General features: G+C 41.4%; 1 protein-coding gene across 2 annotated transcripts in view; it reads left to right on the top strand.

Moving 5' to 3' along the window:
• The window catches only part of LOC137340741 (SUN domain-containing protein 1-like), a 50,897-nt gene that overhangs the window by 21,434 nt on the left and 4,734 nt on the right, over nucleotides 1-24,729 (top strand). For both annotated transcript variants that reach the window (XM_068003474.1, XM_068003473.1), the window contains exons 9-22: nucleotides 69-185; nucleotides 397-495; nucleotides 863-956; nucleotides 1,101-1,159; nucleotides 3,103-3,251; nucleotides 3,337-3,597; nucleotides 7,553-7,639; nucleotides 11,441-11,484; nucleotides 11,571-11,712; nucleotides 11,897-12,151; nucleotides 14,111-14,195; nucleotides 19,455-19,570; nucleotides 23,820-23,987; nucleotides 24,362-24,454. In XM_068003474.1, the coding sequence (XP_067859575.1) occupies nucleotides 69-185; nucleotides 397-495; nucleotides 863-956; nucleotides 1,101-1,159; nucleotides 3,103-3,251; nucleotides 3,337-3,597; nucleotides 7,553-7,639; nucleotides 11,441-11,484; nucleotides 11,571-11,712; nucleotides 11,897-12,151; nucleotides 14,111-14,195; nucleotides 19,455-19,570; nucleotides 23,820-23,987; nucleotides 24,362-24,454 (1,769 nt within the window). The remainder of the gene's footprint in view (nucleotides 1-68; nucleotides 186-396; nucleotides 496-862; nucleotides 957-1,100; nucleotides 1,160-3,102; nucleotides 3,252-3,336; nucleotides 3,598-7,552; nucleotides 7,640-11,440; nucleotides 11,485-11,570; nucleotides 11,713-11,896; nucleotides 12,152-14,110; nucleotides 14,196-19,454; nucleotides 19,571-23,819; nucleotides 23,988-24,361; nucleotides 24,455-24,729) is intronic.

The following is a 24,729-nucleotide window of genomic DNA, read 5'->3' as shown; positions in this document are numbered from 1 at the left end:
TACACTTGGCCACAAATTGGGTTCACTTTGTTCACTGCACTAATGTATTGTACTGCCACAACCAACAGGTGATGACTGTAAGGGGATGAAACACGATACATATAAATCCACTGAGGTGGGGTCCACAAAGTACACGAAGTTTACACAAGTCACACGGACTACCTGGCTGGTTTTTGCTTATGCAGGTTGATTTTTAGACTTCTATTTTGTCCTTACATTTTGTCAATGTAACTTTTTGAAAAATGGTAATACTTGTTGATATTACATCATGTTTGGGATATTTGATGCATTAACTTTTGTGCAGTATATTTAGTAAAATTGAAATTTACACCAAAAAAAGATTGCCTGAACATGCGATGTTGATATCTTGCAGATTGATCTGTTTTGTATTTGTAGGCTCTTTGTTGCTGCAAGTGATGCAGGCTGCTGGTGCTGTTGCCTGGTTTGTATCCAGGAAGGTCTTGTCTATTCTGTGGTTGGCCATTGTATCTCCAGGTTATTTAATTTTTATTTTTCATTTTTGTTCTGCATCTGTTCCACCTATTCATTTTTGCACGCCTGGTCCTCTAGAGATGGTGTTTATTGTGCATATATATTAAGTGGTAGAGCATTGCAAGCTTTGATTTCACCCAAATCTTCTGCATATATTGATGGCTTCAGTAGTACTGACCCCTGGCTTAATTTTCTGCAATCTAGTGTACTTGCACTCTTGATTCATGCATTTGTTCCTATTTTCTCAGATTATAGCTGGGCTGGTTCACACAGCATCTTTGTTGCAGGATTTGCACATACATAGGAATGCTTCCCAGGGTGCGCACCTGATTACTTAATCATATATCATTGTTTCGCATTTTTTTTTTAGGAAAAGCAGCTTCTGGAGCTTTCTGGTGGCTTGGGACTGGATGGTACCAGTTGATTACTTTAATATCCCTTCTTGATGTGTTTTTGCTCACCAGGTATGTTGAGCTGATGTGCATCAGCACATGATTTCAATTTGTTTGGCAATGGAAGGAGAGTGTTAATGCTTATAATTTATTATAGATTTTAGAACTCTTTGGATGTAATCCAGTTTGGGGATTATTGCTTGTCTTTACATCCAGGTGTCTTCCCAGATTGCTCAGATGGTTGTTCTTGTTGATCCCATTTCTTCTTTTATTTGGTAAGCGAACACCTACAAGTTTGATGAGCTGTAGTACTGATAGTAAGTGTAATGTGATGCCAAAAGTTTGAACATGCTGGAGCACGGTGAAGAAACCATATACCTGTTTGCTGGATTAACAAACTGTCAAAGCAACATTGTACATGAAAGCTGATTTGTGATTTGGAGAGACTTGAAAGCATTCCTCTCGTGTGTAATATTTTCGGGTCACCGTTGCCTGCTGAGAGACGAACTGCAGATACCCAAGTACGCCACTCTCATTCCCTCTGTCCAAGCTAAAGTATACACCAACCTAAATGAGCTATCTGCTGAAATCATTATTGAGGCAGCCATATACATCAATGAATATGCTGCCCCAACTCTCTCTTCCAAATGCCAGCTATCTGTGTGAAGGCCCCAGAACTGCTTGCTGTCAGCAGATTTAGAATGTGGCATAAGGAAGACATGGCCAGGCCTCCAAGTGGGGTAAACCTTGGACCTGTCCTGGTACCTCCCAAATTAAGATCCAGTGGCACTCCGAAAACTCCCAACGTGAGCCAACCCCTTAACAGCAGCACCCACCTCCTCCATCCCAAAGAGACCCATAAGCAGATATATGCCCTGGTATGCCATGCTCGTGTTTGACTCGATAGAGTCCACAGAAGGCCTGAAAGTGGACATGAGGTAAAACAGGAATATGTTGTTTGTTCATGTACCACTGGAACAGCATCTCAAACTGATTGCATCCCATGACCAGAAAGGAGCTGTCTAGAGTGTCCCTGCCCGGTTAGCCCCTCCTCTTCCAGGTTACCAAAACATCCTGATTGTGAAGTATATAACACTGCTAGTGTATGCAACTATACCAACAGACTCACTTTATCAATATTTGTTCATGCAAATATCATGCAAGCAAACTGTACGATGGCATCGGTATGTATTTAGTATAAAGTTCTCAATTTTTGTTTTAAAAAGAAGCAAATTTAGGCAAATAAAATACATGATATAAATGGATAGAGACCAAGCACAAAATTCAAACCAAAACAGAACTGAGTACATGGAGGGGGGGCGCGGGAGGGAGGGGTAGGTAGGTAATGTGGTCTTTGTGGGTCAACTAAGTCAGAAGTAAAGTCTGCTTACGGGTTGAAAAACTAGAACTTTGATCTTCGCACTTCTATTTAAATAATAACCTCTAACCCTACATGTACATTCCTTTCCATTGCCTTTATTTAATTTGCAAAGCAATGTTTAAATATATTGAATTATAATTGACAAATGAACCATTTGGATACCAATGTCCTGAAAGGAAAATACCTTTTTATTACGGGGTCTTGAAGCATCTGAAAACTGTTAGCCAGACTCCCAAATGGTTTTTTTTAATCGATTCTCTTATGTCCTCCCATATCACAACTTGCATTTATATAGTGCCTTTAACATAGGTAAGCATAGATGTCATTATCAGTGTGAAGAAAGGTATGACTGCATATATCCCATTAAATATACCAGTTGAAGCGGCTACTTTTATAGGTAGAACTGTCATTTAGTGGGTTGTATAAAAATGTGTTCTGTAGATAACCTGGTAATTCACTGAAGAAAGATAGGAAAAATATTTCCGTTAAACTCCTGTTAAGTACTTAATGACTAAACTGTATTTTTAAACATCTCTTAAAAGTATAAGATTTAAAATATGCAGCCTAGATGTGTCAGAATTTGTCCTGATTTGTTGCAGTGTATTTTTTTTTTAAATTAGTGATTTATAAAAGGGCCAGCAGAACATGTGAAATCAGCAAGCAGAAAAACTTGACTGTTTAATGCATTTAGCAGTCCTAAAGATCTAGACAGAAACTACAGCTTTCCCAATTTCTATGTGTAGCAAATCCTCACTTATCAAATTTATTGCGAATAAGCTGATCGTAGTATTAAATGTCATGATTTTTCCATAAAAGTAACCCTTTTTCTTTTTTCAGTTGGTCTATGGTACTTTGGTCTGGCAGGCTTGTGGTCATTGTTGCCAGTCTTTAATGGGACAGCAGTACCGACAACGCAGCGCTCAAAAGAAATTGTACCAACTATCCAGACAAATGAGGCGATTCCTGGTTCTCTGCCACTTCCACTGGTAATGCTTCCAGCATAAATATCTTTGCACAGTATTCATTGAGGCCTAAAGTGCAGCTTTGTCACTGTACAACTATTTGTTTCAGAATACTGGGCACTCGTTTGATTGGAGTCGTGTGGTGGAGTTAGAAAAGCAGATTGCTGTACTAAATGACCGATGTGTTCAGAGTTCCCACACTTCAGATGATCGTTACAGTCAGCTTGCTAGTTTGTTACAGAAACTACAAGAGCAGATCGGGGAGATGAGCGATAAAGAACAAATCTTGGTCCTTATCAGAAACTCGATCAGCCAGCACTCAAATGTGCTGCGGGAAGAAATGAAGCAGGAAAGAACTGATCTTTCACAGGTAAGATGCTAGAGTCAAAAATTCTGATGAGGGAAAGCAAAAGCTGAGGTGACAAAATACATCTTCAGCTGCGCAGACGTTGGGCACGTCGCCAGTGTGCAGTAGTTTTGGAATACTGGCTTTTCATTTCTGTGGTAGATTTTAATGTGCTAAACATTTTAGTTTTTTTTATTTGTTCATGGGATGTGGGCGTCGCTGGCGAGGCCGGCATTTATTTGCCAATCCCTAATTGCCCTTGAGAAGGTGGTGGTGAGCCACCTTCTTGAACCGCTGCAGTCCTTGTAGTGAAGGTTCTCCCACAGTGCTGTTAGGAAGGGAGTTCCAGGATTTTGACCCAGCGACGATGAAGGAACGGCGATATATTTCCAAGTCGAGATAGTTTGTGACTTGGAGGGGAACGTGCAGGTGGTGTTGTTCCCATGTGCCTGTTGCTCTTGACCTTCTAGGTGGTAGAGGTCGCGGGTTTGGGAGGGGCTGTCGAAGAAGCCTTGGCGAGTTGCTGCAGTGCATCCTGTGGATGGTACATACTGCAGCCACTGGCGCTGGTGGTGAAGGGAGTGAATGTTTAGGGTGGTGGATGGGGTGCCAATCAAACGGGCTGCTTTGTCCTGGATGGTGTTGAGCTTGTGTTGTAGGAGCTGCACTCATCCAGGCAAGTGGAGAGTATTCCATCACACTCCTGACTTGTGCCTTGCAGATGGTGGAAAGGCTTTGGGGAGTCGAGGTGAGTCACTTGCCGCAGAATACCCAGCCTCTGACCTGCTCTTGAAGCCACAGTATTTATAAGGCTAGTCGAGTTAAGTTTCTGGTCAATGGTGACCCCCAGGGTATTGATGGTGGGGGATTCGGCGATGGTAATGCCGTTGAATGTCATGGGGAGGTGGTTAGACTCTGTCTTGCTGGAGATGGTCATTGCCTGGCACTTATCTGGTGCGAATGTTACTTGCCACTTATGAGCGCAAGCCTGGATGTTGTCCAGGTCTTGCTGCATGCGGGCTCGGACTGCTTCATTATCTGAAGGGTTGCGAATGGAACTGAACACTGTGCAATCATCAGCGAACATCCCCATTTTTGACCCGATGATGGAAGGAAGATCATTGATGAAGCAGCTGAAGATGGTTGGGCCTAGGACACTGCCTTGAGGAACTACTGCAGCAATGTCCTGGGGCTGAGATGATTGGCCACCAACAACCACTACCATCTTCCTTTGTGCTAGGTATGACTCCAGCCACTGGAGAGTTTTCCCCCTGATTCCCATTGACTTCAATTTTACTAGGGCTCCTTGGTGCCACACTCGGTCAAATGCTGCCTTGATGTCAAGGGCAGTCACTCTCACCTCACCTCTGGAATTCAGCTCTTTTATCCATGTTTGGACCAAGGCTGTAATGAGGTCTGGAGCCGAGTGGTCCTGGCGGAATCCAAACTGAGCATCAGTGAGCAGGTTATTGGTGAGTAAGTGCCGCTTGATAGCACTGTCGACGACCCCTTCCATCACTTTGCTGATGATTGAGAGTAGACTGATGGGGTGGTAATTGGCCGGATTGGATTTGTCCTGCTTTTTGTGGACAGGACATACCTGGGCAATTTTCCACATTGTCGGGTAGATGCCGGTGTTGTAGCTGTACTGGAACAGCTTCGCTAGAGGCGCGGCTAGTTCTAGGGCACAAGCCTTCAGCACTACAGCCGGGATGTTGTCGGGGCCTGTAGCCTTTGTTGTACTCAGCCATTTCTTGATGTCACGTGGAGTGAATCGAATTGGCTGAAGACTGGCTTCCGTGATGGTGGGGATATCGGGAGGAGGCCGAGATGGATTATCCACTCAGCACTTCTGGCTGAAGATGGTTGCAAACGCTTCAGCCTTGTCTTTTGCACTCGTGTGCTGGACTCCGCCATCATTGAGAATTGGGGATGTTTACAGAGCCTCCTCCTCCCGTTAGTTGTTTAATTGTCCACCACCATTCACGACTGGATGTGGCAGGACTGCAGAGCTTTGATCTGATCCGTTGATTGTGGAATCGCTTAGCTCTGTCTATAGCATGTTGCTTCCGCTGTTTAGCATGCATGTAGTCCTGAGTTGTAGCTTCACCAGGTTGGCACCACATTTTTAGGTACGCCTGGTGCTGCTCCTGGCATGCTGTTCTACACTTCTCATAGTTATTGTTTGAGTTGGCAACATGCCTGCAACAAGCTTTAGTGCTGTATGTTCTAATTGTAACTCTTCCTACAGGACCTCAACTATGGATTTATGGATCTGTCTCTGGTAGCAGTTTTCTCCTACTGCCATGTTTCAACATGTAAAACTTGAATTGAACCAATTACCGTATGGGTTATTTTTAGCTGCAGCTTTGATTTTAACTGCTTTGCATGCTTCAGTGTGCACCTGGACTTGAGGTTCAGTGATTGAGCTAATTTGTTATTTTACGGGGCGGTCTTTTATTTTTGCATTGTTGAACAGTCATATACGTCACTATTCACGCTTAGTGTCACCTTGCAGGTTTGAGTACTAAGTGCAGCTACCTCACTTGCTCTTATAACTCTTGGGAGGGCAGCTCTGCATTTGAGGTGTTTATACATGCATGCACGTTTTGTATCTCTTTAGAAACCTTTCAGTGGTGGTGAGTTGTGGGTTTTGAGTGGTGGAGAAAACATTATTAACAGGTGGCAGTCTGGCAGTCCAGTGATTAATATTATATTCAGATGACCCTGTTAAATAAGAACAAAAACAGAGCATTTTGGAAATACACTCAATTGTTTGTCACGGCTATGGGTAGAGACAACAAGGGGATTCTTTAGTTAGCAACGGTGGAGGTGCATTCAAAGTAATTCCAACATTGAAGCCCGGCAGCTCTGGAAATGTCAAAACTAATTTCCATAAATGTTGCTACTACCCCCAGGGACCACACCAAAGCTTTGACATATTGAAATACTCAAAACTTTGCAATCGGGACTGTACTCGCTGCCAGAGCCAAAACACACATGATTTGTTGAGGCCTATTTTAGCTACCAAGGCACCAAAAACTTCAAAAGATGCATTTGTCACTGTAGTGTTTAATGAAGGTCACTCAATATGGTCACAGTGCAAATGGACTCCATAGCAGCTGTTTTGGCATTTGCCCATGACTTGACTATAGCTCAGTTCAAATTGCCTTTTACTATCTGCTAGCTCAGAACCTGAAGATAGATGTTTAACAACCCAACATGGGCTACTTAAACATTTTCACCAATGAAACAAACTACCACCTAGATTTATGCAGATATTAAATCCAAGTGCAATGATACTTAAACAGTGATGATCTCTGTTTGATCGCAGAGGGATGTGGTGATGCAGAGAAGCTTGCCTGCCTTTTGTAGTTTCTCCGACCATTTTCTCCCCCGCCCCACAACTAAAGCAGTGCCCTCTTGCCATATACGGGTAAACAAATCAAGCTTGGCCAGCTGGTAATTTGCTTAAGTTTGGCAATGGAAGAATAAAACCTTCCATTCTGGTTCATTTTGCATTAATAAGTAATACCCAAATATCTTAGCTGTGTGTATGTGCTGCCCATTTATCAAACAAACAGATATATGTGTGACTGACCACAAGATCACAAGATTGGCTTGGGTGAAGAGCGACTTGGACCTGCTTGATGTCATTCCTTCAGGTTACCCAACCCTACCATCTTTCCTCTACAGCTGTGATAACTTATTGTGCTGTTTGCATTTGTAGTCATGAGATTAACAGTTGAGTTTTTCTCTCCCAGAGAATTTTTGCGGAACTTCTGGCAAAGCTGCTTCAGCCATTAAAATTGTTGTTTTACAGTGTATGATGCCAATTCCTTATGTTGCCACACCTTCCACAGAGGTTGAAAAGTTTTGGGAATACTTTGTTTACGTATGTTTATCTACACCTACAGCTGACATTTAAGTGCTTTAGAAAGACAAATTTTGAAAATATTTCTTTTCCTTCCCTCACTAGAACCAGTTTATGGCATTACATCAGAAGCACGAGTTACAAATTGCTGAACTGGAGTTTCTGCTTCAAAGTTTGTCAAACAGATCAGAGGTACCGTAATACTTTAATTATGCATCTGTCGTATTAATATTAGATGCAACTGACAATTGTAGAATATTTTGTTACTTAATATTGGAAAGACTCTAGTAGATGTTGGTGCATAGAATTATTACAATAATGTGAAAATGCAGAAAAAGAACAGAAGCTGTGATATTACTGTGTCTGAGCCAGCCAACAAAAAAAAAACCTGAAAATGTGTGGCAAGATAAGTAGAAAATCTCAAATTGAAGATGTTATTAAATCACTTAAGCTGCACTCTGGTGGTTCATGTCAACCCCTTTGTTAATGCAGTGCAGGTTCTGCAAAATAGTTGATGCAAAGATATATGCCAGTTTTATTAACTTTGCTAATTTTCAGCTCTCCTGTTGACTAGATGTGTATTTACCCACTGAGCTAACTGTTATTGACCGGGCAGGTATTGGGTTCAATCCAGAGTTTGATCTCAGTACAAGGGTGACTGTAAAACGTAAAAAAATCAGCCGGATTTCCCATTTGTGATGGCTGGAAAGTCCTGTGGACATCTGTTCACGAGTGGGTCAGGCTTAGCTCTGATGCATCTATGGTCAATTCGCCTATGCTTACGTCTGAATGACCACTTGGGCAAGGTGCAGTTGGTATGGAGCAGTACCCCATCGTGAGTTACTGTCTTGAGGAAAGGATCAAAATTGGAGAAATCTCATTTTCTTTGGACTCGTATCTATCTGATTTATGTGATTAATCTTGTAATTAGCTATAGTTTTGGTACTGCAGTGGGTGATCCTTACTCATTTAGGTGAATGAAGGTTTCACTGTTGAGCGAGAAATTAAGTTGATTGTAGTGAATGAAATACAAATTAATGGCACTGCATCACACTATCTTCGAATAGCAGGGCACACATTTGCAGTAAGGGCACATTTCCCTGCAAGAGTTGGGAAAACTCATGCATTAGATACCTATATCTGCTTTTAGGCACTGCCTAGAGGCCAGCACAGGAGTCACGTAATAAAAAGGGGCTGTGCATGCCCATTAATGACATTACTTGGTGCACTGCTTGTTGTATACAGTGACGGTTGTTATGACAGAAGAGATTGACTTGTTTAATTATGCAGCAGCACTGAAGAAAGATTCTGACTATTGAAATGAAGCGTTTACAATGATTTTCAAAAACAGCATTCATTGAGAAATTGGGAGCAGCATAGGTTCGTTTTGAAACTGGAGGATGGATGTTTGACTGAGAAGTTAGCTGACATTGAAAATCCAAATGCTTTGTTAAAGTCAACTTTATTTTCACCATTTACAGTGCAGAAATGGGGTGCATGTTCTATTGGATGCAGTTTGGAGAAAACTATTCTGTACTTGTATTACTGAGAGTCAACCCAGTCTGGGCAACTTCATCCTGTCAAAACACTCTGTCCTGAGGTTTGGGAAAAAGAAAAGAGACTCAAAAAAAAAAAAAAAGAAATCCCCATTTTTCAAATGGTGCCCACTGACATGATCTTGGCTGGGCCTGTTGATGAATATAGAGAAGATGCAAATGTGTAAAGTTCATATCTAAAAGGCATGCTATTTGCAAAAACCAATGCTGATACCAGTGCGAAAATTGTGGTTAATTGTACTTTTGATCAAGGCACTACACTAGAGCTGAGAGAAATCGCTGGCGTTCTGTTACCAGTAACAAAGCCACATGTAGGGTATAATTATCTTGTATAATTTCCTGCAGTGTGATGCTTTAACTATTTGAGCATTGAGACTTTATATCTTTCAAAATACACACCTGTTCACACTCAATCTCTGAGCAACAACTGTAAAATTGTTTTCCTGTTCTGGAAATGTTTCATGAAATCAACTATATATGATGCTTTGGTGCAGAGATACCAATGCAATTGTGACCGTTAAACGCCAAATTCTTAAGTTATCAAACAAACAAAGGAACGCCGAGTGCAGATACATTATGTATTGATTTACTCTTCGGTTTTCTTTCCATGTATTTAAAAGTCATTGCTGGAAATACTTTTTACTCATTTAAAGGAATTTTCTTCATAAAAATAATTTTATTGCAAAAGTAGTAAAGTTGTGTTGTGCACAATGCATCGTACTGTATACTCTTGGAAACGAATATGTGATTAATATTACAAAGATGTTTTTGACAGTGTCTCTGTAAACTTTATGACCCCAACATATTTACAGTGTGGAATGGTTTCACCCAATAAGAGGGAGAAAGTAATGACTTTGAAAAAGGCCATTAACCCCATGCCTTCCCATTGCCTCCTCGCACTAATGTGATTTTTAAACACCATTTGCTGGAACTGTGGCTCCTCCACTAAACCTGGGGTGTGGGGCAGGGAGGGACATTTAAATGAAGTGCATGGTTTAGTTGCTGTGCCTGCTGCTGGCTCATCTTTAAACATGTCAAAGGTGGTTCTTGTTCTCTTTTCTCCCTCTCTTCTCTCTTTTTCTCTCCCTTCCCCCTCCCCAAACAAATTTGAGTAATTATTCTACCAAATCCTTCGTATTCCAATGACTCCGTTTTGACATAATCTGATGTGTCTGGTGACACCTTATTTGCTCAGTAATTGCTGGCTTCCAATGTTGCTGAAGCATTGCCGACCTGGAGTTTTATTGTTATGCATGATGGAAAAGCTTGTGTGTCTGGCTCGCCATCTGCTGTGACCATAATTTAAATAACTTGCATCAGATTTCAGTGGATAATAAAGGGACGGTGAAAAAGAAAATTGTAATTATTCAGACCATTGCAGCAGGTTAGTGGTAAGGTGCTGGTTTGTAACCATGATTCCCTGAACATCAGGCAGTTTCCCCAACCATTTCATGGGCATAGTGAACTGCAGCTAGAATCGGCAGCTGTGCTTCTGTAATTCTCCAGGTGGAAAAGTGAACTTGGCAGAGTGTCATTGAGAAGCTTGTATCTCACAGCCACATAAAAGTGCCTAAAGAATTTGTAAATGAAGCCATCCTGGTGCATTCATGGAAGGGCTGATTGGATATGTGCCTAGCCTGACTACCAAACAGCAGTGTGCAGCTTTGTGGAGTTCTTGGGAAGGGATTTCTTTTTTGTTTTTTGAACATTATCATGCATGTGCAATGTTGGCCATCGTTTGGTGTGGATAGAACATGTTTTTATATAGAACCATAGAATCGTACAGCACAGAAGGAGGCCATTTGGCGCATCGTGTCTGTGCCAGCTCTTAGAGCTATCCAATTAGTCCCACTCCCCTCCTGTTTTCCCCATAGCCCTGCAATTTTCTCCCCTTTAAGTATTTATCCAATTCCCTGTGGAAAGGGTTACTATTGAATCTGTTACTGCGATCACCATTTCACACAGTGCATTCCAGATCATCATAACTCACCATGTTTATATAAAAAAAATTCTCATCTCTGGTTCTTTTGCCAATTATCTTAAATCTGTGTTCCCTGGTTACCAACCTTTCTGCCAGTGGAAACAGTTTCTCATTTTCTCTCATCAAAACCCTTCATGATTTTGAACGCCACTATTAAATCTCCCTTTAACCTTCTCTGCTCTAAGGGGAACAAACCCAGCTTCTCTCGTCTCTCCACGTAACTGAAGTCCCTCATCCCTGTAGCATTCTAGTAAATCTCCTCTGTAAAAGCCTCAAATCCTAGTCCTCTGAATTTTATTATGTCCCAGTACAATGGACAAATTGGACTTTACTCAGAAGGTAAACTGGAATTGGCTATATTTTTGACACTTGATGGTCCATTAAGAACATTCTTTATGATTGAAAGCAGTTTCTTTACACGGAATTAATCTTTATTTTCCTTTTTAAAACCTACAGGAAGTTTACAAAGAGGTGGAAACTGCAAAATCCAGCACTGTGAGGTATGATGCACCACATTGCTCTTATCAAGTGTGCTGTGATTTCTCATTAGATACTACTTCCAGTTTTCTTATTTTTCTTTTTCAAGCAATGAGAATGGGGAACAGTACCAACACCTTGTGTCTGAACTTAAGAGACTGGATGTAGAATTATCCACAGTCAAGTCAGAACTGTCAAATATGCAAGAGTTAAAGGCATCCTGTGCAAAGATAAATGGAATACAAGGAAGTGTAAGCATGAAATTTTCTGTCTTATTGCAAAAATGTTTGAATATTTTTGTATTGCACTCCAAAGCTGCTGCTCACTATTGGATAAGCACTTTTTTTATTGATAGTGACCGTAAGCGCAATCACCCCAGCAAAATCTACACAGTTTCTGTACATACAATTATCATGTGTTGTCCTGGTTTTCCAGGTAGATAGTCAGGTCAGGGAATTGGTCAACTTGCTGGTTTTTGGAAACAAACAAGAAACTTCACCCGAGTCATTCAGGGAATGGCTGTCCTCGCAGTTTGCAAGCCAAACCGAACTCCAGGTCCTCTTGAAAAATTTGGAAATGAAAATCCTGAAAAATCTCACGCAACATTGGATTGAAACAAAAAAACTGCCAGATGCACAGGTAGCTGCATGTGCGGTTACTAATGCCGGGATAAGTGGCATTTCGGAGGAGGTGAGTACAGTTATGTGTGTGTGTGTGTGTGTGAGATATTTTTATTTATATTATATTTCTCATTATGTACAGAGACTAGGCACTCCCCAGTCCATGTTGAAAGATGTTTTCTTCCACACTCTGTCTCTCCTCCTCCCCGCCCCCAAGTATTGAGACGCTATCAAAGTCTGGAGAAATTAATGATTTCTTGGGAAGCATTAAAAGGTCGTGTGTAATGCCTGACCCTTCAACTCCCCCCCCCCCCCCACCACCACACACACATCTGTTGCCAAAACTGCTTTCTTTCACTTCCAAGACACTAGCTGTGTTTCTCCTGCCAAAACTCCACTCCTTTGTTACTCGGGGGCTTGATTTTTCTCCAACGCTCTTCTTGCTGGCCTCCCCTGCGCAAACTCAATGATCCAAAACACTGTGGCCTATATCTTCACTCGTGTCCCCATCACCTCTGTCCCTTCCAAGTAGCAATGGCTCTCAATGTCCAAACAAATTGACCTCAAGATCCTCATCTTCACCTTCAAATCCTTCCATAGCCTTGCCCCCATCTGTGATCACCAGCTGTATGTCCCTCCACTCTGACACTGACCTACTCCTTGATCCCCACTCCCTTCACTCCACTGTCTGTGGTCACTCCTTCAGCCACTATGCCCCTGCCCTTTGGAATTTCTTCCAGCACCTTTGCCGTATCAGAATTTCACCTCAGCTGATGGAGTTTTGTATTAAGCTTTTTTTTAAAAAATCAAGCGTTCTGCAAATCTTGCATCCTTAAAACACTGACTTCCCAATTTTTGACGTTACTGCCATATGAGAGTTTTTTGTTAGACACTGGGTTTATATTTAAGATATTAACATTGTGGATTGTGTGTGTAATTGCTAACAAAACTCTCAGTGTTGCTTAGTGTACACTAAGCCATCATTGAATCTTGTGTTGAAGATATTGCTCTAAAATGTGCTTGTGATAGAACAAGTTGTTTAGAAAGGTTAATAAGGCCATAAAAAAGTCAAGCACAGGTTCATTTCTGGAGGGTTAAAATTGAAAAGCAGAGCAGTTATATTAAACTTGTCTAGAACCTTGGTTAGACCATACTTGGAGCACTGTGCACAGTTCTGGTCTCCATATTATAGAATGGAAATAGATGCATTGGAGAGGGTGCAAAAAAGATTCACAAGGATGATACAAGAACGGAGAGGATATCCTTATCAAGAAAGGCTGAATAGGCTGGGACTTTTCTCTCTAGAAAAGAAAAGGCTCTGAGGGGTGACCTGATAGAGGCCTTTAAGATAATGAAAGGGTTTGATAGGGTAGACGTAGAGAAGATGTTTCCACTTGTGGGGGAGTCCAAAACTAGAGGTCATAAATATAAAGTAGTTGCCAATAAATCCAATAGGGAATTCAGGAGAATCTTCTTTACCCAAAGCGTGGTAATAATGTGGAACTCGCTACCACATGGAGTAGTTGAGGCAAATGGCATAGATGCATTTAAGGGGAAGCTAGATAAGCACTTGAGGGAGAAAGGAATAGAACTGTATGCTGATAGGGTTAGATAAAGTAGGGAGGGAGGAGGCTCGTGTGGAGCATAAATGCCGGCGTGGACCAGTTGGGCCGAATGGCCTGTTTCTGTGATGTAGTTTTGATGTAACGCGATGTAATTTGTATTCATGTAGTTTACATTGACATTTGTGTGCATGTCCTTGTGTACTTGGAACATTTTGACTGCTTCTGGGAATATTTCCCTCCAGCACTTTTCAGGTTTTTTGGGGGGGTTGGTGGAGGGGGGGGGGGGGGGAAGGAGTAGATGCGTTTGTGTATAGTTTTGATTACTTTGACTTTGTTAGAAACTTTCATTAACATATTTGGTGAAAAAAAAATCTGTGTAGCTTCATAATGTTATAAAATTTGCCAGTTTTTCAGGATACAAGTTACTTGTTTTTCTTTTCTTTCCTGGATTACTTGCTGTCCAGCAAGTGCATATCATAGTGAGCAATGCTTTGAAACTGTACAGTGAAGATAAGACTGGAATGGTGGATTTTGCTTTGGAATCTGGAGGTAAGTAGCTGTAGTTTTTCTTTGGAGAAATATGAAAATGGCTAAGTTCATACAGACAAAAATATATATTGAAGCGCTTGATACTGACTTCTTTGTCAGACAGCAAGGATGGGACCTATGAAGGGTCAGGCTTTGGTTCATTGAGGAATGTACTATCTGTGATGCAAAATGGTGTTTAGTTTGTGTATTTTTCTCTAATGCTAATGAATTTTGGGTCTATACTAGAAAACACTGTATTGCGTTTTATAGACACTTGCGTTCTTGCGGAACAATGTGCTAAAGGTTCCTGTAAATAAACCTTGATATGATCTGGATGCTATCTACCTCTTTCGTAATCTGCCTTTGCGGAGGTGTGTATTCCAGGAATGCAGTAATCTGTTTACTGGATTTAACACAGGAGGAGTCGGAGTCGGCTGTTCAGCCATTCAATTAGATTATGATTGATCTGTATCGTAACTCCATTTACCTGCCTTGGTTCCATATCCCTTAAAAACCACGCCATCAAAAATCTATCAATCTGAATTTTGGAATTTTCAATTGACCCCCAGCCTCAACAGATTTTTGGGGGAGAGTTCCAGATTTCCACTCCCCATTGTGTGAAGCAGTGCTTCCTGACATCACCCCTGAATGGCCTAGCTCTAATTTTAAGCTTATGCCTCCTTATTCTGGACTCCTCCATCAACATAGTCTCGATATGCTACTAAACACTATGTTAAACATGGACCAGCGTTTTTACAGACTTGGGCAACTACTTATTTATTTGTAATTTATTAAATAGTGATCACGCAAAGAAATTCTTCAATTATTGAACTACAAACTATCTGAACTTGCATATGAGAAGGTCTGACTGATCTATTACTCTCCATAACAACGTAATGGTTTCTGGATGCTGAATCAAATTGTGTATCTGAATGGCAAATTCTGTATGCCTTGTCTCTGACCTTGTGCCTAAGCAGTAAATTGCACAGTTACAGAAGGTATCAAGACAAGGAGTTGCTTTCACCTGGTTACACACCAGAATTTTTGATATGTGTAATAATAAAATCTCACTTTTCTGGGAAATCTCAACCTCCACCTTTCCAGGTCAGACAGACAATACTTACAACTTAAATTCGGTTATAGATTATAGTGACATATAGAACTGAACATTTCTCTCTTCAGAAATCCATACAAATCACATTTTCCAGACTTGCACACACTTTATACATATTTATGATGAGGGAGATGGTGAATCAGTATGCAAAGGCTCAAAATGGCATAGCTGTGACCAATTTGCATGATTGTCACCTACAAAATCTTCACAAAGTGTGGACCATTTCTTTCTGATCAAAGGTTCTGTACTGTTAGTTCCTGTCATGAAACAACCCTGTTTGAGCAATTTTTGTCAAGCTATAATTGAAAATTAAACCAGTAAATCCACACATTTGTGATGGACTCCTTGGGTAAGGCTTGCTGTGCATATGTAGTGATTTGAAACAGGCAAAAGATTAAATTGCTTTCTTTGGTTTGAGTTTTTAAATTATTTAAGAGTAACTTTTCTGGAAAGATGACCTCTTGGCAAAAGGAAGTGATGCATCACTTTGCTTCAATTTGGATTCCTTTCAATCTCCACAATCATACAAATGATTTGCCATCAGATGTAATTCAACTTGTGCAGAGGATGGGGCAGGAGCTTTGCTGGTGACCAGATTGCATGTGTAGTATTTCGTACTCTATTTTGGAGAAGCACCGATCATAAATAGCCACAGCAGCGATAAGTTAAGAATGTTGCAGGTATTTGCTGTGGTGTCCGTTAACCTGTCACACTGTCATTTGACACCTGTGCAGCAGGTGTAACTTCCCCGATCGTTACATTCAGATCTGTTTAAAATTTGGATGTTTTGAATAGGGAAACCATGATGCAAAAGGCTACAAATAAATGGCTTCAACAGGAAACGGAAGTAGCTACAAATTTATTCAGCTGGAAACTTTTTAAAAAAAAACTTTAGGACGAGTTATCTTTTGTTGTGGCTGTTCAGCAAAGATCAGGTGACTGAATTTTGCACGCTGTTGGGGACAAATGTATTCGGAAGTGATTGTTTGAGCCAGTAACTCAATTGCACAATATGGGATCCTCCACAATCTGCCTGAGCTCTCAAAATGTCAAACATTGTATGATAAATGTGTTGGCTATCTGACTAACTAGCAGTGCACCAGGTATAGACTTGTACCTGTACATATTGAGTCACACAGTCAAACCACTGATTACTTGTGTACCATCCATCTGGAAAATGTTTTAATAAAATAGGCATTTAACTATATCGTGAGTGAACCATAAAAATCCTTCATGCTGTTCTTTTTTTTACATTTTTAAAAAAAAATATTGAATCAATGTCAATTTGTCAGTGCTTGTTTAAATTGCAGTGCTGCCTAAATAAATATCTACATGCACTGCTTGCAGCCTTATGTGCTAGCTGCATTAGCCTTGTGTGCTAGCTATATTAACTCTGCCAACAGCTACAGGGAATTCTGTGCCCTACAGCCAGTCATTTTTCAAAAATATTTTCACTTTTATACACAGTGATGCAGAAGAATCATCAAATATTGAAGCTTCTTCTGACATCTCCGTAACATTGTTGCTGCAGTATAGTAATTATAATGTGTGTGTACATATAATTAACATTGGCTATTTGACTGTAATGGCATTGCAAGTTTGCACCTGTTAAACTGGAGAGAGAACCTGACTGTTGACCAGCCCCGTCCCTTTCCCTTGGGCAGACATATTAGGCCGGATTTTGCTGTTAGACATACACTTGCAAAACCCCATAGAAAGTCTATAGGCATGGCAAGTTACTGTAAGTTATAGATCCAAACAGTGCGGAGCCCTCTACAGGGCATCTGGGACCTGTGTGGACAGGGTAAGCAGCTGTGTATCTCCTTAACCAATTAGATTGAAAAATCATTGATGCGCAGCGTACAGTCTGAACCAGGAAGTGTAAGTTAGAAAAGTGAATTCGATGTCAAATCAGGTACAGAAAACGAAATAGAGAGGGAAAGAAACATTGGATTGAGAGAGAGATAAGTCAAATAAAAAGTTTTAAAAAATTATTTAAATTTAAAAAAAAAACTCCCAACAATAATTAAAAGATGAAGTAATGGGACTCCGCACTTGTAAAAGTTAATTTTCAATGCTAGAGAGGTCGTTTGGCAGAAATTAAGACTTACTACGTCATTTAAAAAGGTACTTAGACTGGAATGGACAAGCCTTTACTTTTTGTGGCGATTTTAGTCTGTATCTACGACTTCAGTATAGGAACTAAACTTTTTTTATTCGTTTATGGGATGTGGGCGTCGCTGGCAAGGCCAGCATTTATTGCCCATCTCTCATTGCTCTTGAGAAGGTGGTGGTGAGCCGCCTTCTTGAACCACTGCAGTCTGTGGTGAAGGTTCTCCCACAGTGCTGTTAGGTAGGTAGATCCAGGATTTTGACCTAGCGACAATGAAGGAACGACGATATATTTCCAAGTTGGGATGGTGTGTGACTTGGAGGGTAACGTGCAGGTGGTGGTGTTCCCATGTGCCTGCTGCCCTTGTCCTTCTAGATGGAAGAGGTTGCGGGTTTGGGAGGTGCTGTCGAAGAAGCCTTGGCGAGTTGCTGCGGTGCGTTCTGTAGATGGTACACACTGCAGCCACGGTGTGCCAATATATTTGAACGGGGAGCCAGATGGCGAGATGCCGTTTTTTCGCAGCTTATGGAGGGGTAGCGCATCTCTGACAGCAATTTCCAGATTTTCGCGTTTAACTGCGCACGTGTGCTTGCCAGAAGTTGCTTTCTGATTTGTGCATAAATAACGGTGAGCGCTGTTAGCCTTAATGTTATTTTCACAGCAAAATCCGGCCCAGAATAAAGCTGTCACTGCCACCCCAGCTGAGGTTAGCTAACTGAAACCAGGGATTAAGCTTCGTCGTTCTGTGATTCATTACACAGTGCCTTTTATTCACTGAGCTATTGGAGAAGCTCTTAAAAAGACACCCTCCTTGTTTGTGATACCGTGGTGCATTTTCCTACCTCGACCTTAATAGAAGGGTATACTGATAGGGGTAAATGAAGTAGGGAGGGAGGAGGCTCGTGCGGAGCATAAACGCTGCATATACCAGTTGGGCCGAATGGCCTCTTTCTGTGCTGTAGACTCAATGTAACTCAATGCAATGTGACCTCTCTGCCGCCTTTGATACAGTTGGCCTAGCCAACCTTCTCCAGTGCCTCTCCTCCATTGTTCATCTATGACTGACTGACTGCCTTTGTTTGGTTCCACTTATCTATCCAATTGTAGCCAGAATATCTCCAGCAATAGTTTCTCTTCCTGCATCTGTACCGTTACCTCCAAAGTCCCCCACGGATTTTTCCATGCCCCCCCCTCCTCCTCCTCGTCATCTAGATGCTGCCCTTACTCCTATCATCTGCAGAAATAGGGTCAGCTACCACATATTTGCTGACAACACCCAGCTCTATCTCTCCAACACCTTTTTCAACCTCTCCACTGCCTCTATTATCAGTCTCTATTGTCCGACATGAGCTGCAATTCCCATAAGTTAAACATTGGGAAGACGGAAACCATCGTCTTAAGCCCCTGCCACAATCTCCATGCTCTCGTCACTGATCCCATTCCTCTCCCACTCGCTACACCGTATCAGGCTGAACCAAACTGCAATTTCGGAGTCCTATTTGACCCTGATCTGAACTTCCGACCCCATGTTGTCCACGTCCGCCCCTACCTTGGCCCATCTGCTGCTGAAACCCTTGTCCATGCCTTTGTCACCTCCTGACTCGACTATTCCAAAGCTCTCCTGGCCGGCCTGCCATCCTTCACCCTCCGTAAACTTCAGCTCATCCAAAACTCTGCTGCCCGTATTCAATTCTGCACATAGTCCCATTGACCCATGACCCCGTCCTTGCTGATCTACATTAGCTCCTGGTTCCCTAATGCCTCCAATTTAAAATTCTCATCTTTTATTTATATCCCTTTATGGCTTGCCTCCAGCCCTACAGTTCCACCTGTTCCTCCGACTGAAGCTGAATTATACATAGTACTTCAAATCTGTGCTGGCAAACTGGGTGTGATGAGGCGGCAGGTGGCTACCTCAGTTGGCTTATTTGAGGTCTTTAGGGCTTCTTGGACAAGAAGTTGTCATGGTGGGTTGGACCCTTCAAAACCGTCTCAAAAAATCACTTGTACTGCATCAGTACATCAAGTACTGCATCTGCCTTCATCTTTCCAGGTGGCAGCATCTTGAGCACTCGTTGTTCTGAAACCTATGAGACTGCAACCGCTGTGATGAGCCTTTTTGGAGTTCCACTTTGGTATTTCTCTCAGTCTCCTAGAGTGGTGATTCAGGTAGGTAGATTGGAAAATAATTCATAAGTTTTTCTTTGTAATGGTGATTAATTTGTGCAGGATATGATAACTTGCCTTTATACAGCACCTTATTTCTTGACTACTTTAATGTACCAATGCGTAGTGTAGTTCAGGCAGTGTAATGTGGTTTACAAGCTGAGTATCAGGTGAGGGTTCAGGGGGCTAACTTCGAAAAGGAATAAAAGCATTGGAAGGAAATATTATACAAATACAGCTCATAAATGTGGGAACTTGACCATCTGAATGTGGAACTTGCTACCACAAGGAGCAGTTGCGGCAAATAACATGAGGCCTTTAAGGGGAAGCTAGATAAGTACATGAGGGAGAAAGGAATAGAAGGATATGCAGATAGGGTTAGATGAAGAGGGGTGGGAGGAGGCTCGTGTGGAACGTAAACACTGGCATAGACAAGTTGGGCCAAGTGGCCTGTTCCTATGCTGTAAATTTTATGTAACGTAACTTGTGTATTACATTGAGGGTGCACTTTTAATCTCTAGAAACATTGTTCATTGCAAGAATTCTGCCAAATGAGATCTTACCTCAACCGATCAGCAACAGTGTTTATAAATACAAAGCGGAGTGGCTCCTAATGTGTACATACATGGGGCCTTGATGTTGTAACTAATATTTTTTGCTTAATCTTTATCTACATGAAGCACATTTTGCAAAGGTTTCAAAAGAATGAAAAACCATCCTCCTTCTGGAGTTTTGACTCAGCTTGCACAGGATTCCTTTCGGGGGTGTAATTTCCCACGATCTCTTGCAAACACCAACCAAAAAAATTGCTCTGTGCTGTAACGTCTATAGTTCAAGAACAACTGCAGCTCTTGACTGCCAACATCTATCGCTACTGGATCAAATAGAACAAAGAGCCAATTGGTAGGAAAGCTTAATTGTTGAACCACAAGCAAAATTGATCCTGTCACAGTTGTAATAAAAATTTCTGCTCCAAAAGAAGGCTTTTTAAAAAAAAAAGTTGCAACATGCACATGAAAAATTCTCAGAGCCCATTATTTTCTATGGATTTGGTAACGTACAAGTCAAAAATTGAATTCCATGACTTTTTTTTGTATTGGAGATCTTTCCAGTTAAAGGTAGGTTAGGCCCCCAAGTTATTTTCATTTGCAGATATCAGTACGTTTATTTACTCAACTACGTGAAAGTTTCCTGGTTGAAGCCCCTTCAGTGTTGTGTGGACAATCGTTCAAAATATTTGAACTCACTGCTTTTGGTTTGACTTAACTTCTTGTGTATTTTAGTGGTCTTGCCTTATTTTGCTAACTGTTCAATCACATGCTTTGCAAAGGATAGTTAAATTGCAGCAATTCAGTGGAGGTTGAAAAGACCGTTTTGTGATTTGGTCTGAAAATGAACCAAGTCCACTGACACCAATGGTAGGAAGCAAGCACCAGAGCAGGCTCACTGTACTCTTTCAGGATGACCTTCATTCTGAGGTTAATTACTTACCATTCATAACACTTAGACCTAGAATTATATTGTCCTTTTAATATAGGCTGGATTCTAGGTGGTAATTGCATAGTCTACAGCACAGAAACAGGCCATTCGGCCCAACTGCTCCACATGAGCCTCCTACCACCCCTCTTCATCTCACCTGATCAGCATAACTTTCTATTCCTTTCTCCTTCATGCTTATCTAGCTTCCCCTTAAATGCATCTATGCTATTCGCCTCCAAGTACATTCACAATTATTAGGTGGAAGTATTTTTATATGACGCCCCATTCCATGAGAGAAAGACTGTTGAGAGTGCAGGACTAATCACAGAGCTATAAACTTGTTCAGGATTTCACCACCCCGCTTTGGAGGAATAACTTGCAATTTATCACTGGGAAATTCCATGCTTGGGATATAACTCTGTTAATGCAGTTCAGTGGAGTCTGACGTGCCACTGTATCTCTGTTACCCCTCGGAGTAATGAACTACTTCATTTCACATCTGCAAAACTGGCTTTTTATAGATTCCTCAAGATGGGGTTTAGAAATGAAATTAGAAAAATACAGATCCAGAGAAGATTTTGAATATCCCCTCAAAAGTCTGCCTGAAATTTGGACTGCAGTGTGAAGGAATAGTGGATAACAAATCAGCATCCTAAAGAATCTTCAGATGGGCTGGATTTTGCTCTTTTTGATGGGTGATTCTTCACTCGCTTGAGGCTTTCTCACCTATTGCATTCTTTTTCTCTTGTGCGCTCTGTCTCTTGGCTCACTTTGTCAATATTATGATCATTGTTCCCCATAACATTCCTCCCCAGACCAGCAACATCCTCTCTGGGATATTATTTGTGCAGTTGCTCCCTCTGCTGGTGGAATCCTCAAATACATTTCATTTTTTTTCTCTCCACAGCCTGCGACTGTTTATTTCAAGCCATACTTACATGCAGCTCTGCACTGTGGGAAACTGGGTCCTGCATAGGCGGGACGTCGTGGTCTCAAGAAATGTGGTTTTGAAATTATTATTGTGCTGTATATTTAGACAGGAAAAAATTAAAACCCACTATGAATAATAAGCCAGTGTAAGACTGGGCTCTGGCTGGACGCCTACTGTGACTATTAACGCCACAGTAAAGGAACCAATGAGTGTGTGTGTGCTTGCTCTTACGTCACAGCCACTGAGGTCTTTTTTGCTTCCAGCTGATGCCTTGCTGCTGTTCCTTCGGTTACTGTTTAGAATAATGAAGTGTGTGTGTGTCTGGTGACCAATTTACTTCTCGAATTCACATTTCAAATGGTGCATCTTGGTCGGTGGCCCCATGGACTCCAGTTTGAAAACCACAGCAGTGCAGCCCCGTGGGGTATTTGCTGTTCTGTATTTCCCAACCACACACGCACTTATGCTCTCATGTTTATTGAACTGCATCAATAACTGATTAGTGCTCACCTCTAGAGTGATGACGATCTCGGGCCTGACTACAACTGTATCCTTCCAAAAGCTATATCTCAAATGCTGTGCAAAGCATTTTTATAACAAAACCTGTTTGTTTTTCACATTGCATACATGAAAGTACAGCAGTTCAATTTTAAGTACATTTTGCTCAAGGCAATCAAGTTCTGTTGCTGCTATGTTTCTGATTTTCAATGCAACTACATGTTGTGCAATGATTATAAATGTTGTCAGGTGACTTGTACCTTTTTTAAGGTTTTGTGTAGTTTACTGCAAAGCCTCATAATCCTAAATGCTGTTAAATCTGTAGACGTACCAGTGTCACTATCACCGGTTTCCTATTTAGCACTCCAGAATTGCAGCCTGGGAGTAAGCATTTTGTGTAGAAATCTTTGCGCTGTGACCCAAAATTCAGCTCCAATGATATGACAAAGAAATACTGGGCACAATCCACTATCCTTGCTAATTAACCCTCCCCACCCAATTTTCTCCCCGCTTCATCCTTCTCCCCTAGAGGCTCGAACTAATTCCATAGGTGTAAACAGTTTTCCGGTACTTCACTCAAGTGGCCTTCCACTTTTGAATCTAGGCAGAGACCATCAATGGTCTGTCTGACTGTGCAGGCATTAGAATCTAGTCTAGCCCAGTCCTGTCCTGGCCCAAAATAAATACACACACTTGCCAGCTAGGTTAACTGCATAGCAATTGGAAGTGGAATTCTTGGCCGATTCTTTCACCTCCTGGGCACTGAGCCCAGTGGTACTGCCTCCAGTGCTGCCCCAGCTGAGATCAGCTAACTTGGCGTAGACCTGTGTCTTTCCTGGTCTGTACATCTCAGTACCACACAGGTGGTGGCTTTACTGACTGACCCATCTGGGGAACAACTGTCTCCATTCATGAATGTGCCACAGGATTGGAACCTTTACGATGTTGCAGCAGGAGGAATGCTACACAAAACATGCTCCCAGACAGTTTTGTGTAACAAGACTCTTCAATTAACCATTCCAAAGCATAAAACAGAGTAACGAGGGGTGACTGAGACGCTCCAATAAATGTAAGGCATCTCCCTATATAGTAATTCAGCAGATTATGCTCAGCTAAAATATTCTAGTGCAAAACCAGATTTTGTCACTCAAACTGGAAACTAGAAGTTGAGATGTTTGTTATGACCCGTGATAGGAAAATTAGCGGTCATGTCCCAACTCGAGAATCAAAACTTAGGATCACTTGAAGGCTGAAAATGAAATTTTGAATCTAAAGTTTACAGTAGTTTTGAAGGAAGTGTGGATTGGAATGTTTTGAATATTTCTTGCTCCCATTCTTTTACAGCCTGATGTTTACCCTGGAAACTGCTGGGCATTCAAAGGATCCCAGGGGTATCTGGTTATTCGCCTTTCTGTGGAGATCAGTCCTTCTGCTTTTACTCTGGAGCACGCACCAAAGTCTCTCTCACCGGCAGGCAATATCAGCAGTGCGCCCAAGGACTTCAGTGTTTATGTAAGTGTAACTAACCAATGTATGTTAAAGAACAAAAGGCTGGAAAGCATCGCTTATCTAAAGCAGCCTGTAGTCTCAATTCATCTACGCCAATGGTGAAGAGTGACCAAGCAGAAGGTTGGTAATTGGAGAGGTGTCCAAGTCTGTTGAAGGCACACGTGCACCCAGTGTTAGTTCTGCATTTTGGTTTTAAGTAGCTTACGTGCTGACTGCTTAAAATCCACTTGGGAAAAAAAGATACATTATAGAATGTTCTTTTTAAGATAAAAAGTTACACTGAAGAATATCAGCCTTAGTAGCGGCATTTTAAGAGGCTTTTTACATATTGCTACTTCTGAGTAATCTGAAATCCTGTCTTGTGTGTTCCTGTTCAGGGTCTTGATGATGAGTACCAAGAGGAAGGCACAATTCTTGGAAAATACACATATAACCAAGATGGAGAGGCGATACAGAATTTCTCCGTCAGGGTAACTTAGTTTCAAATTCTATCTTTTATTTTAATTGCAGGTTTAATACTTTTTAATTTTGGTTTTCATATTTAAGGATGTGTAATTCAGATTTTGTAAGATAGTTTTGCCGTTGCATTTTGTGTTTTCAGTTTATGATTACCCCAGTGACTTGGTGTGTGAAAACAATAGCAAGTACATTACTGATCTTTGGGATCCTTTTTTATCCTGCCCAGTGCTGACTGACAGTTATGGAATATTGTTTGAGTGCAGGTATAAAATTATAAGATCTAAAA

The sequence above is a fragment of the Heptranchias perlo genome, chromosome 22 (genome assembly GCF_035084215.1).
Source record: "Heptranchias perlo isolate sHepPer1 chromosome 22, sHepPer1.hap1, whole genome shotgun sequence".
Classification (NCBI taxonomy): Eukaryota; Metazoa; Chordata; class Chondrichthyes; order Hexanchiformes; family Hexanchidae; genus Heptranchias; species Heptranchias perlo.
This window is presented reverse-complemented; position numbering and strand designations above follow the sequence as displayed.